Source organism: Notechis scutatus, chromosome Z (genome assembly GCF_049901735.1).
Source record: "Notechis scutatus isolate UNSWTSFEM ecotype Mainland chromosome Z, rNotScu1.2, whole genome shotgun sequence".
Classification (NCBI taxonomy): domain Eukaryota; kingdom Metazoa; phylum Chordata; class Lepidosauria; order Squamata; family Elapidae; genus Notechis; species Notechis scutatus.
The window spans coordinates 11,705,543-11,721,081 of record NC_142025.1 but is presented as its reverse complement, the minus strand read 5'-3'; the positions used below and the strand labels follow the sequence as shown (position 1 = coordinate 11,721,081).

General features: G+C 37.7%; 1 protein-coding gene across 1 annotated transcript in view; it reads left to right on the top strand.

Moving 5' to 3' along the window:
* The window catches only part of DIP2C (DIP2 acetate--CoA ligase C (putative)), a 370,495-nt gene that overhangs the window by 339,509 nt on the left and 15,447 nt on the right, over positions 1 to 15,539 (top strand). The window contains exons 32-34 of the mRNA XM_087947300.1: positions 480 to 610; positions 6,540 to 6,708; positions 9,622 to 9,792. Coding sequence (XP_087803426.1) covers positions 480 to 610; positions 6,540 to 6,708; positions 9,622 to 9,792 — 471 coding nt within the window. The remainder of the gene's footprint in view (positions 1 to 479; positions 611 to 6,539; positions 6,709 to 9,621; positions 9,793 to 15,539) is intronic.

Here is a 15,539-nt window from a genome sequence, read left to right as displayed (position 1 = left end):
TTGTGACACTAGGATAAAGCCAAGACAGCAACAGCTTTGAGTTTTTTCACATGGTAGAACATTCTTTAATGGGAGAATCTGAAGTTTTTGTATGTTAAGCATTTGGTCTTTTACTGACCCATGCCTGCCATCTGTCGCACTTTCTATTTTTACCCTCCTCTTCAGGGTTCCACATAATTTCCAGCAGTTCTGGATTATAACCTAGAAGCCTAAACCACAATGAGTCACTTTCTGTTTGTTTTTCGTTTGCCATGCTGATTGATTGTTCTTCTTTGAAAACATATTAATCTTCATCGTGTAGAAAAGATCCAGTGTGGTTTTGCGTCTAGGAGATGAGGGTACAGAGACAAGAGATGGGGGAAATGATTATTTTTATTCTGTTACTAACTTAAGTTCTGGCAATGCTTCAGAAGCAACTCCACAGATTGGCATAGTTTATCATTCTGATTACTGTCGTCTTCTTCTTCTTCTTCTTCCAGATGTCTCATGCAGCCACTAGTGCCTTCTGTCGTTCTATTAAGCTGCAGTGTGAACTCTATCCTTCTAGAGAAGTTGCAATTTGTTTGGATCCCTATTGTGGACTGGGATTTGTCCTTTGGTGCCTCTGTAGGTAGGTTTTCCTGATGAGAACTGTCAAGTATCTTTTTTTGGAAGTGGCAGGACATTACTGCTTTGTATGTGTACAGAGGGCAGGGATCTAATGTATCATCTCCCAGGAAAATGATCAATTGACATATGAAAGCAGAGAATGGAGCTAGATTTAAGTTTGAAGACCAGTCTATCAGTTCTAGGGACCAACTTATATTTGAGCAAGTGGGTATTTCAGCTGGTTATAAGAAAATATTGCTGTGTGGAACAATCCTCTTCAGAGTTTAAGACAACCATTCTTTTTTTGCCCATTCTATTCCATGTTGCCACTAACTCTCACTGGAGTGCTTTTAATGGAATATCACATCCATACCTCTTTTATTTTCTCAGCACAGTTCTTGACATTTTTCCAAACTGGCTAATCTCTCCCTGTGGATAAAGCTGCTTTGGTTACTGAGACATTACATGAGTATGGCATATACCAAATTGGGAAATAAAACATATAATTCGTTGTTAGCACAAGGATATGAAGAGGGGGAGGTTAGTAAGGTAATCATGTCAGATGAAAAAAAGTCCAGACCTTCAACCCATTTTTCTCTTAGTGTGCAGGATTTAAGTTCATCTCCCTCCCAGTTTTCCTAAATATTTTAAGCAATTGGAAACATAACACAAAATGTCCTTTTGCCAAACTTGTTTATAGGTATTGTTCCAAAAGCGTTTCCTGAAAAAAAGCTCAAATATCATTTCTGCTAAGAGATTCTAAGAATCTTGTTTCAAACACTATATTTCCAACTTTTAATATACAGAAATAGGGATATGCGAACCATTCGTGTCCAGACCTTTTGTACAGGTAGTCCTTGATTTATAACCATTTGTTTAGTGACCTTTCAAAGTTACAACGCCACTGAAAAAAATGACCTATGACCATTTTTCACCCTTACAGCCACTGTAACATTGCCATGTGGTCAAAATTTGAATGCTTGGCAACTGGTTCATATTTAGGTCGGTTTGCTGTCATGTGCTTATATTTTGAGACTTTCTGATAAGCTAAATCAATGGGAAGCCACTTAACAACCATGTTACTAACTTAATAACTTCAATGATTCAGTTAACAATTGTGGCAAGAAAGATCATTAAACAGGGCAACATTCACTTAACAAATGTCTTGCTTAGCAACATAAATTTGGGGGTCAATTGTGGTCATAAGTTGAAGACTACCTGATTTTTAGCATACATTTTGAAACTAAATCTTGAACTCTGTTTCATAGGCATTAGAACAGATACAGAGTTGATGAATTCTATTTCAAGAGTTATAGCTCTCTTAAGCCTCTGATGAAATTCTTGATCATGTAAATACACTTGAAGTAAATTTAAATTGTGTTGTTTTTTTTTTTATAAAAGGGTACCATATTGGGGCAACATTGTTTTTATTCCAGTTTGGTATAATTGCCATTAATCACTGCTACAGGAGTGCAAAAAGGGATTGAACCCTAGATACCCAGGGTTTGCAATCTGAGCACAAGCAGCCAAATTTATACCTATATATAAAACATAATAATAAAATAAAACCATCTGTTTATCCCTGTTATAGATGCTATGAAGTTGTGCTGGCCTGCTCCATTGTGATGTCCCAGAATGCAGCATTCTGAGACTTTCAAACTGCTAAGGAAAACCTATTGGAGCATGGAGCCAGCCCATTGGTAAGTCATGGCTGCATTGCATGGTTTTGCAAAGTTTTGTTTTTTGTTTTTATTTTATGTCCTGAAGGGTATAAAATAATAATGAAAAGAAACCTTGCAAAGCAGAGCAATAGACCTCTATCAAAAATTCTCCAGATTCCTATCAATTGGCCACCTATTCCATCAGGATTTCCTGGAGATGTTTGTCAAAGATTGATGCATTCTGGGCAGAACAACAATTGTCAGGCCAACGTGAGTTCATGGACATTAGTCTTTCTAAATCTTTTAGCTGTTTGTGCCAAAGACACAATGCTGGGCTTCATTGTATTGTGATTTTTTTCCTCCCTGCTATGTTTTTGGGGTTTGGGAAGATTTTTTAAGCCTTTCTAAATATGTTTATTCTAGCAGCTGTTCAGTTTGGTATTGATTCTGAAGTCTGAAACATCTGATATCTTTTTTTTTTATTTGTCCAAGTTTTATTTCTTTTATGTGGAGCCTGAGATGTTATAATTTCCTGGTATTCATGTTTACGTGTATATTTGTGAACTGCCCGGGTAGTTTTTAAACTAAAATATTAAATTTTCTTCTGGATAAATAATTTTGCAAAACTAACTGCAACCTTATAAGGGTTGCAGCCTGGTGAGAGAGACCTGCTTTTCATGCAGAAAAGATCTAGTGTTTTTGACCAGCATTTTCACTTAGATCTGGGAAGGGTTCTTAAAATGGTGCTTCTGCTCATTTTTGAAAATATTGAATCTATGGCTTCCCCGTCTTCCATATTTAGGAAAGGCTAGTACTGTTCTACCTGAACTTTTATTAATAAACCAGATCCATTTAGATCCGTTATACATACATTTTCCTTGGTGGAAAATTGGTTCATACCTCATACTTTATTTATTTATTTATTTATTTATTTGATTTGTCAATTGTTTACAAGATAATAAGTACAAGTGTATACATAGTTGTGAATATATGAAATGGGTACATATAAGAAAAATAATAGAATAAGAGAAACAATAGGACAGGGACGGTAGGCACGTTGGTGCGCTTATATGCACGCCCCTACAGACCTCTTAGGAAAGGGGTGAGGTCAATAGTAGACAGTCTAAGGTTAAAGTTTTTGGGGTTTGGGGAAGAGACTACAGAGTCGGGTAGAGTATTCCAGACATTGACCACTCTATTGCTGAAGTCGTATTTCCTGCAATCAAGTTTAGTGCGGTTTACTTTGAGTTTGTATCTGTTGTGTGCTCTTGTGTTGTTATGGTTAAAGCTGAAGTATTCATTGACAGGTAGGACATTGCAATGTATGATTTTATATACCATGCTTAAGTCGGACCGAAGACGGCGTAATTCAAGGTTTTCTAGTTTTAGAATTTCGAGTCTGGTGGCATAAGGTATTCTACAACGAGTGAGAAGAGTGGAGAACTCTTCTTGTGAAATACTTCTGGACTTTCTCAATTGTGCTAATATCACATACGTAATAAGGATTCCAGACTGATGAACTGTATTCGAGTATTGGTCTAGCAAATGTTTTGTATGCTCTGGTTAGTAGTGAGATATTACCAGAGAAAAAGCAACGTAGGATTAGGTTAACAACTCTTAATGCCTTTTTGGCTATGTAGTTGCAGTGGGCTCTAGCACTTAGATCATTAGAGGTGAGTATTCCCAGGTCCTTTACAGAGCTTGGGTCATCAACAAGATCTTGACTATTCAGCTTGTATTTTATTTTCTGATTTTTTTTACCAATATGTAAGACAGAGCATTTATTTGTTGAGATTTGAAGTTGCCATATGTTAGACCATTCAGATACATAGTCTAGGTCTTTTTGTAGGGTAGTAGTATTGTCTGTGGTATTGAACAGCTTCTTTGGTTTGTATTCCGTAAATTAAATTCAAACTATTGCAGAAGATGAGATCGAGGCAGTTGTTTAGTCTAGTGTTGTTGGTTACTAGTTGTTCAAGACCTAGATTTGTAATAGCATTGTAGAAGGTTGTGTGTATGATTTCAGTTGTACAATTATTTAGGGTCCAGTCGATATGAGGTAGATTGAAATCTCCAAGAAAGATAAAAGGGTATGGGCAGGATGTAGCCCATGTTAGTAGTGTATTTAGCTTGTTTACATGTTCGATGTCATAATCAGGTGCTCTGTAACATAGTAAGAATCGAATTGTGATATTTAAGGATAGTTCACAGATGATGGTTTCAGGAAGGGCAAGCTCCTGGGTAACTTGGATATTTTTAGATGTAAGGATTTTTATAGAATATAGCAACACCACCTCCTCGACGATTTTCACGATCTGATCGGTAAACATGATAGTCTCTTACTGTGGTAATGGAGTCGGGAGAGATGCATTGAGCCATGTTTCACAGACAAATATAATGTCGAAGTTAGCCATATTTAAGAGGATGAGAAATTCAGGTATTTTATTCACGAGGCTTCTTGCATTGAGTAGTTTGCATTTAAGTCCGGCAGCAGTTGGGATTGAGGTAGTTGGGGCGTGCGTGCCTAGTCTTGGGTGATGGTGGGTGGTGGGTAGTTTTGGGTGATGGTGGGTGGTGGTAGGTGGTTGAGGTAGGGTGGTGGTTGAGGGTAAAAGTTGGGTATTGGGTTGCGTGTCTTACTGAATCTAGCAATGTTCAGTTTTGTTTATGTGGAATGTCTGAAGCCATCCCTTGTTGCATGTGCAACAAGCAATGTTTAAGGTAGCATATGCTAGCCAGAGTAGATTTCAACCATATATGCAATTTGGTTGAAACATTCCACATTTAAATTCTAGTGAAAGTGTGAGTTTGTAACATGAGATGGTTTGAAAGCTGTATTTGTATTTTTTTAAACACTGCATTTCTGCAAATATCACCAAAAGGAAGGACGTAGAACAAATTAAAAAAACAGCAATTCACAAAACAAAATAATAAAACAAGATTAGAAATTCCCTCTAGAGTTGGTATGTTTCAAATAGGATCTAGATAGTGTGTTTGTTGGAGGATGCCTTTAACTGAATTCTTGAAAAGACCAAGAGAGTCTTTCAGTGGCTTACTTTAAAAGCCATCTTCTAGTTCTCTCATTCTACGAAAAAAGGATTTATGCAAATATCCCATCTAGATGGCAGCATTATCTTATTAGATCTGAAAAAGCTAATCGGAATCAGGTGCAATTAGTTTAGTTTAGTTTATTGTCATTGCACTTCATACAACGAAATTAAATGCCATCTTCATTGTACATTATGACTATGAAAATAAACACAAGCACACATCCTTTACATTCTATACATTAAATTGAAAACCCCTGATATTGCATTAATATTGCACCACACAGCAGAATTCAATAGAGTTACTGCCCTGGGATAGAATTAATAATTAAATTACAAGCTATCTAGAAATCTCAGAATTTCTTATGATGACATTCCAGAAAAAGGAAGTAACGAGATTTCCAACCGTTTCTCAGTGATCAAAGATGGAATCTTTTGTATGCAAAGGACATTCCTGACCATCCCTATATTCCTGTAACTTTATCTGTTAATCATTTCACAAGGTGAGCAGTTTGGTCGGTTGAACCATTTGCTCAGTCAATCCATGTTTTGTTCCAAATCCCAGAGGCCCAGAGAAGAAGAATCTTGTAGGTTGCTAAAGACTATTTCCTCAAGGAAGTATACTTGAGAGCGGTAGTAATTCATCACAGGGAACTTGCCATCTTCATGCTACTATTGAAAAACTATCTGGCATAAGCAAAATCACTGGGTCTGTCTTTACCTAAACTGATTTAAAACTAGCTCATTTTGTTTGACTTTCTCCTCTGGAATATATATTTAGGGAACTTGCCATCTTCATGCTACTATATATACTATATATACAGGGAACTTGCCATCTTCATGCTACTATTGAAAAACTATCTAGCATAAGCAAAATCACTGGGTCTGTCTTTACCTAAACTGATTTAAAACTAGCTCATTTTGTTTGACTTTCTCCTCTGGAATATATATTTGTTGCCACTGTTTTGATTTCTAAGATTTACGAGCTATGGGGAAACTGTAGCCCTCTGGTAGTTGCTGCACTTTTTTAGTACTCGAAATCCCTGACCATTGGGCTTTTCTTGGTGGAGCAATTGGAAACCAATTGAGTAACATCTGGAGGGCTTCAGATTGTCCATACCTGAGCTAAAAGCTCTGTGTCTCCTCACAGAATTTTTAAAAATAATTTCCTTTTCAATTTGACATCTTCTGGTCTCAAGACAGATTTCTCGTCATGGCATTAACCAATCTTGTATCTTTACAGCGTTTATTCAGGACACCAGTCTATTTTAATTCCTCCCTCAGAATTGGAAACTACACCTGCTCTATGGCTCTTGGCTGTGAGCCAGTATAAAGTAAGAGATACCTTTTGTTCCTACTCGGTTATGGAGCTTTGCACCAAGGGCCTTGGTTCACAAACAGAATCTTTGAAGGTGAGGAATCCTTGTTCACTTCCTTTTTATTTTATTTATTTATTTATTTGATTTGCCAATTGTTTACAAGATAATAAGTATAAGTGTATACATAGTTGTGAATACATGAAATGGGTACATATAAGAAAAATAAAAGAATAAGAGAAACAATAGGACAGGGACGGTAGGCACGATGGTGCGCTTATGCACGCCCCCTACAGACCTCTTAGGAAAGGGGTGAGGTCAATAGTAGACAGTCTAAGGTTAAAGTTTTTGGGGTTTGGGGAAGAGACTATAGAGTCGGGTAGAGTATTCCAGACATTGACCACTCTATTGCTGAAGTCGTATTTCCTGCAATCAAGTTTGGTGCGGTTTACTTTGAGTTTGTATCTATTGTGTGCTCTTGTGTTGTTATGGTTGAAGCTGAAGTATTCATTGACAGGTAGGACATTGCAATGTATGATTTTATATACCAAGCTTAAGTCAGACCGAAGACGGCGTAATTCAAGGTTTTCTAGTTTTAGAATTTCAAGTCTGGTGGCATAAGGTATTCTACAACGAGTAGAAGAGTGGAGAACTCTTCTTGTGAAATATTTCTGGACTTTCTCAATTGTGCTAATATCAGATACGTAATGAGGGTTCCAGACTGATGAACTGTATTCGAGTATTGGTCTAGCAAATGTTTTGTATGCTCTGGTTAGTAGTGTGATATTACCAGAGAAAAACTACGTAGGATTAGGTTAACAACTCTTAATGCCTTTTTGGCTATGTAGTTGCAGTGGGCTCTAGCACTTAGATCATTAGAGGTGAGTATTCCAAGGTCCTTTACAGAGCTTGGGTCATCAACAAGATCTTGACTATTCAGCTTGTATTTTATTTTCTGATTTTTTTTGCCAATATGTAAGACAGAGCATTTATTTGTTGAGATTTGAAGTTGCCATTTGTTTGACCATTCAGATACATAGTCAAGATCTTTTTGTAAGGTAGCAGTATTGTCTGTGGTATTGAACAGCTTTACATCATCAGCGAAGAGAACGCAATTGCTCTTAATATGATCACAGAGGTCGTTTATGTAGAGTATGAAGAGAGTTGGTCCTAGAACACTGCCCTGGGGACACCACTATTGACAGGTACTGGATTTGATAGAACGCTCCCGATTTTGACCATTTGTTGTCTGTTTGACAGGAATGCTTCTATCCAGTTATTCAGTTGTCCAGAGATACCATAGGATTTTATTTTTAGGAGTAGTTTGTCGTGTACCACTGAATCAAAGGCTTTACAGAAGTCTATGTAGATTGCGTCAATTGCTTTGCCCTGGTCGAGTTGTGTCGTCCATATGTTTTTGCAGTGTAAGAGTTGCAGATTACAGGATAGTTTTTTTCTGAAACCAAATTGTTTATTGGAGAGTAGGTTGTTTGACTCTAAGTGGAGGATGATGGATTGGTTAATAATTGATTCCATGACTTTACAGGTGACGCAGCATAAGGAGATAGGCCTGTAATTTTCAACTAGGCTTGGGTCTCCCTTTTTGAAGATGGGGATGACTGTGGCTTGTGACCATAGGTTAGGCAAGGAGCTGGTCCTGAAAGATTTTTCAAAGATTATGCTTAGAGGTTTGGCTATGGCAGTGGATAGCTTTCTTAAGAAGTAGGCACATATTCCATCCGGTCCAATAGATAGAGATGGTTTTAGATTGCGTAGTGATTTTTCGACATTGTCTTCTGTGAAATCGATATGTATTAGATCATTGTTGTTATCTGTGGTACGGCTAGGAAATACTGGGCATGATCCATTGCTGTTTACAAATACTGAGCCGAAGAATGTGTTAAAGATGTTGGCTTTAATGGTGTCGTCGTTGCAGTCTTTACCATCAGGTCCTATCAAGGGAGGGATGGACCTTGAGTCTTTTAGTTTGTTGTTTACAAAATTGTAAAAGCTCGGGTGGAATTGGTGCTTAGAAGGTTTTCCTCTTGTTTAATGTGATAATTGGTGCATTCAGTCTTTATCTGGTGGCATAAATTTTTGTATCGGTTTTTGAAATTGGCAACGTGACCAGATTTGTTTTTCCGCCAGAGTGATCTCTTTTTGGATTGAAGTTTCCTTATTGATATGGGTAATCTGCTTTTTTGTTTTGTTTTGGGAGTTGTTGTTGGAACATATAGTTTGATGACTCTTTTGACTTCAAGTAAAAATATGTTATAATGGTGTTGCCTGGGTTTCTTCTCCCCATTTGACAGCACTGTTTATATTGTTGATAAACAATTGTCTTTATGAATCAAGGACTGAACTATGCCTTCAGCTGGGCAAGTGGAATTCTACTTTCCACTTGGTGTGAATTTATTCAGAGTTAAATCATAGCTTGATATGTGAGCTCACACATTTTTCAACTTTCCACTGAAGACTCTTTATATTTTATTGCATATAAGGTTTTTAAACCAATCTGTGCCTTTCCTCCCATTTTTCTAACAAATGGGATTCAAAATGGCTAACAAGTTGCATTATAATTATTGCTGCATCCTACATCCGTTCAAAACATGCTCACAGTTTAAATATTGAATTTGTGTGGCTTGTAGAAGGGGTAAACTAAAAACAATAAACACTCTATTCTCCCTAAAGCAGAATTATAGATAGGTGAGACCTTAACAACTTTAAGATATATGGACTTCAATTCCCAGAATTCCCCAGCAGCATGTTGTCAGTTTCAATATGTGGAATTCCATAGCCAGCATGAATTCTGGGAGTTGAAGTACACATACTTTAAAAGTGCCAAGATTGAGAAACTTGGAAAATTTGGGAGGAAAAAACTTCTATTATGTTTGTTACAATGATGTCTCCACTTATTCCAAAATACTCCCCCCCATTTCATCTGTCTATTTCATCTGTCCAAATGTCAACACTACTTTGGGGTGACCTGAATTTGTCCTTTGTTTCCAGGCAAGAGGGCTGGACTTGTCAAGGGTGCGGACATGTGTGGTTGTGGCAGAAGAACGACCTCGAATAGCTCTGACACAATCTTTTTCAAAGCTTTTTAAAGATCTGGGCCTTCATCCCAGGGCTGTCAGCACATCCTTTGGCTGCAGAGTTAACTTGGCTATATGTTTGCAGGTAAGGCTCTCTCTCTTTCTCTTTCTCCTATTGGCAAAAATTGTAAAAACAGTCCTTCCTTAAGGGAAAACAACCAGGTTTCACTTAAGTTGGTTAATTACTTTGTTAATCATTGCAAGTATTAAAAGATGTTCCTTTTTCATACTGCAAGCATACACCTTTTCTGGTTTTGTTAATAAGTTTTTTTTCCATAATTCTTTATATGTTACATTTATAATATTTATTCTGTGCTCAGGATGAAAGCATCACAGTAAATACCTTGAATTTACTTAATTTGTAAAACTCAACTCAGATCTTTAGGCTCGGTGTATCAAAATCTTTTTTTATCTTGTCAGTAGAATAAGGACTTAAATATCTATGGTGCCTGAAAATTACTCTAATCTTACTCAGTTATTGTGGCTGGTGTTAGAAATGGATGAAATGTCCATATCTACAGTACTTGTCCCAATCTTATATTTGCCTGATACCTTAAACTCCCAGAGTTCCTAGATGTTATGGTGTTTTCCAACCCAGTGATGGTATTCTACCAGTTTGGCCCGGTTCTGCAGAGCCGGTAGCGGCGATGAGCAGTGGAGACTGAACCAGTTCTCTCCGCCACTCTGCTGTTGGGCCCACCCGCCCACCTAGGCTGCCATACTCACCTTTATCCTCTGCTTTCGAAGCGCAGCTGCTTTGCGCGGTACAGTTGAGTGCCATGCAGCAGCTGCTGAAGCGATTGGGAGAGTGCAGGCTTGCAGGAAGTGAGTTGAAACGTCTCTGCACCTGTACAAAGTGCTCGTTTGGCACACACGCGCATGCAAAGTGCGTGCACATGCACAAAGCGCACCCACCAAGCCATGCCCACCGAAACCTTTTGAATCCTACCATTGGTCCAACCCTACTGGAAGTTTATATTGTCCTGAAGGTAAAAAACAATTACAAAATGTAGTATTAATATCATAACTTCTTTCCTTATAAGCAAAACTGGGAGCAGAATCTTGGTCATTAAGCAGAATGGTGTCACATGACTGCTTCACTAACTGGACAGAGTTCCAGGTAGTAGTATAGGATGCTTCGGGGTGGGATGGGATGAGGGCACTCCTACAGCCCCAGGGCAGACCATGCCTGAGTGTGTCTCCATTAAGGAGCTAACAATTTCCCCTGTGAAATCCAAGCAGCTGAGTGTAAAGGTAGTCGTAGGCAGCCTGGTCTGGATCTTGAGGGAGGATTTTCAGTTTCTGAAAGGAAAGATACTTGCCATTGCTTGCTCAAGGTTTTCCAACCTCTCCCCCAACCCCCAGGCACTTAGTACTCCTTACCTTACAATGCTGCCTTTCCATTTCAAGGGGCTGGCTGTAAGAGCTCTCTGCTCTGTGGATTTCAGCTCTGTGTCTGCTTGGATTTTGGTAGGGAGCTCTTTCAGTTAAGCCCCTCCCCCCCCCCCCAAAAAAAAATAAATAAATAAGATGGAGTCTTTTTGGCAGGTTTGCAGCAGCTTGCAACCTTCCATGCCAACTATCCATTGACTTTCTGGGGGAGCTGGTAGATTGCAGAAGATTGTAAATAGCAATCCCATGATAGTGGAGTTCCTGGCAACTGGTTGTTAGTGCAAAGGGGTTGCCAAGCACTCAAATCATAGTCATGTGACTGTGTGGGGGCACATTTTGCCACAGAAGAGTTTTACAGGCCATAAAACAACCTTTCCAAGCCTGTCATTGCTTCAAACTGTTATTAAATGAATGGTCATAAGTTGAGGATTCCCTGTAATCCTATTTTAGAAATTAAAAAGCTATTTGCAATCATAGTACTGTAGTAAACCTTATAAACATTTTATTTTTACAGTCTTATAAGATAGGCTTGTATTATTTTTTGCAGTATGCTGAACTGGAGGTGAATCTCATCCATTTCAAATAAAAAATTATTTGGTTAGGGAAAACATTACCTTTTCCTGCTGTCCTTTCCATTTTTGTTTTCTGATAGTTTCCATCTTCTGCTTCATTTTATTTTTACACATTAAGAATGAGATGTACCTGGAATTTTTTTATAGTAATTCCTTAGTATTTACGTATATAACTATGTCTATTAGTTTTGGACATCTGTTGGAGTTCTTTTCTTTGTAAATTTAGTTTCCAGTTTCCAACAGTCACATCACTTAGAGATATCACATGGCTCGTGATCTTTCTCCACACAATATGATTTCAGAAAATATATATGCACACCACTAGGCAACAATTCCCTAAATATTTATTCAGCCAAGAGTGAGGGGATTGTAAAGTGAGCAGACATTTAAATATGCCATTGGCCAGATTTTGCACTATTTCCCTGAATGCATTCTAGGATTTTATAATCCTCTGACTTTCATAACCAGATTTTTTCCCCTACTTCTTTTCTTCTATAAGGGTAGGTGGCATTCTATTCAGTTCTAAATCTTAGTGCCCCAACCCAGGACATAAACGGGAACAATAATAAATTATCCTAGAGATGCAGCCATTCTGATCACATCATGCCTTCTTGCCAGGATGCGATTTTGCTGAGACAACATATACTAAATGGAAGTGAAGCCTGCTGGCCTCAGAAAAATATCAAAAGCATTGCAAAGTCAATCAAGGATACAAACACTGCCTGTTTTACTTAAGTCATACAGTTTATTCTCATTCCAAATTTCATGATAATTTCTGGTACACTAGCCCAGGGCTTCAATTTGGATGGGTCATAAAAATGACAAAATGCAGCAAAGAATATTTAAGCCCAGCAACATGCATGAATCCATGCATACATACAGATATTATACTAATTGATCTTTCTAAAGAAGCATTTACAATATGGACACATTATGCTAAAAAAATTATTTCTTAGTGAGAAAGGAGATTGTGCTACCATGCTTGTCAATTATAAACCTGCAAAATTAGATGTTTCCTGTGGTATCTTGGTATTGCTTTAGGTGTTTATTTTAATGTCATTGTTAGAATAATCTCTTTCTTTGAAAGTCAGTAACAGCTACGATGAATTAGCTGGTTATCTTAAAGCTTAAGTATGGAAATAACATACTTTTCATTTTCCATCAGAAATATTAATATTGCAAAGTGTATACATTTTCTTTAGAGATAATATACATCCATTACTCTGTGGTAATGTGCCCAAACTGTAATAAATAACTTACTAAAGCTGTCAACTGAAACTTTGCAACCACTAGTCTCTTTGAGGAGTATTGATCATGCCCTTCGATGCTCAACAGATCATAAGCATTGGCTGTGAACAATGTCCTAGATTACATCAACAATATCCTAGATTGTCAGTCTGATTGTTCCAGACTGATGTGCATTCCAAATAAATAAATGTATAAATTAGCCATTCCACATTCAGAAGATCCTAAAGTATGCTTACTCTGAAATAGTTGAGATAATAGAGATTTTCCCAATTTCATTTAATTTCAAATTTCAGGAAAGTAAGCGTCCAGAATTTGCTTTGAACTCTGCTTTAAAAAATATACATTTCTTAAATAAATTTAGGAAAGAGAATGAGATGGCTGGATGGAGAATGAGGTGCAGAGGATGAGGTGGCTGGATAGAGTCACTGAAGCAGTCAGTGTGAGCTTAAATGGACTCCAGGAGATGGTAGAGGACAGAAAGGCCTGGAGGAACATTGTCCATGGGGTCGTGATGGGTCGGACACGACTTTGTGACTAACAACAACAAAATAAATTTGTTTACATCAGCTGTTCACAATTAGATTACTGTTGTATGTACAGAACTTAATGGATATCTATGCAAAAATACCCTGCCTACCTATCATTTTCAATTTTGATTTTAAAAACATTACATCCTTCATATATTTACTGACTTAGATTAAAATGAAGCAAAATAAACTTATTTCTCATTGAAATCAATGAATTCAGATTGATTTGCCTTATTAGTTTCAGTAGAATCAAGATACAATGGATTATTTGGATCTAATCCATTACATTTCAGTCCTCAGTAAAATGTATAATCCAAGAAAGTTTTGATATACAATATATACAATATCTGTAGAGGGTGCACCTTTCACCAAAGTCTATAGATCTTTCCCTATTAAAAACTTCATTTTAAACTTGCTGACTTGATCTTCATTTTAATTGTTCAGATAGAAATTATTTGAGATTGAGAATCATTAAATGTATCCATGCAAAATTCTGAGAATTGCTATTTGCAGACTATCAGCATATTCAAAGAACATTTGTCTTCTGTTGACAAATTCTAGAACAACAGACAATCTGATATTTTCTAGGTGCATCTTTTCCACAAGGATCAGATCTTAAGTCTTAGGAGTTTATTTCCTGATCTTAATAGTTCCTGGTAAATCAGCTATTCTTCCTGTGTTCTACTGCGTTTTATGATACTTAGATCCAAGAACTCCCTGCAAAAAGATCTTTGATGAATGCAAAATTCTGTGTAATGGGAAATCATGTATTTTCACCTAGAAAATTTTCTTTGAAAATTATTCAATCTTATCTACAGGTAGCCCTCAACATATGACCTCAATTGAACCCAATATTTCTCTGCGAGTCATTTGTTGAGTGAGTTTTGCCCCATTTTACGGCCTTCCTTGCCACAGTTGTTAAGTGAATCACTGCAGTTAAGTTAGTAACAAGGTTGTTAAGTGAATCTGGCTTCCCCTTGACTTTGCTCGTCAAAAGATCATAAAAGCTGATCACATGACCTTGGGATACTGCAATTATCATACATTTGAGTCAGTTGCCCAGCATCTGGATTTTGATCACATGACCTTGGGAACGGTGCAACAGTTGTGTGAAAAAGGTCATAAGTCACTTTTTTCAGTGTCGTTGTAATTTCAAATGGTCTCTGAATGAACTGTTGTAAGTCGAGGACTACCTGTATACTGTCCATCTGGAATAAACTTTCTAGGATTGTGCTGTACATATTGTCAGGATTCCGGCAGTTACTCCAGTTAAATCATGAGCCTCAAGCCACACTTCCAAAACTAAAGAGGATTTATTTGAAATTAACATTCTACGTCCAGCACTAACCTGGGCATAACCAACTCTGAGATACGTAATTCACTGTCACCCTTGATCCTGCTTTTCCCCCCACCCCTCTGGGTGTATCATCCAATGAAAAACGTCCATAGCCAAGAATCATCAATCATGCTCTCCAATTAGATTTTTTTTGCGGCAGAAGCTTCAGTCATTTAATCAGTCTCTGAAGAAAATATGAATGAAATGTACTTTCGATTCCACACTGTTGCCTGCTCTTTGAAACTCCCCCTCTTCTTTCTGTTGTCAACTATAAAACATGTATACAAAATGTTTTATGAGTTGACATTTGGCTCCCCTCACTTCTTCGATCAAGGGTGACAGTGAATTACGTATCTCAGAGTTGGCTAAGCCCCGGTTTGTGCCAGACGTAGAATGTTAACTTCAAATAAATCCTCTTTAGTTTTGGGAGTGTAGCTCAAGGCTCATGATTTATTTGGAATAAGTGCCGGAATCCTGACACATATATTGATTTGGATAGTAGAACTGCAACAGGCAGAAATGATAAATTTATTGTGGAGAGATGACCTTGCCAGAGTGGCTCTATTGCCCACCCCCAAGATAAATCCAAAACAGGGTAACATTTAGAAGTGTCTCAGGTAGATGCCTCTCTGTATCTCTCTAGGACAGGGGTGGGCAAACTTTTTGGCTCGGGGGCCGCATTGACTTTTAAAATTTGACAGACGGGCCGGGTCAGCACAAGATTTTTTGGGAATCGCCCCCCCCTTCCCCCCTCTTC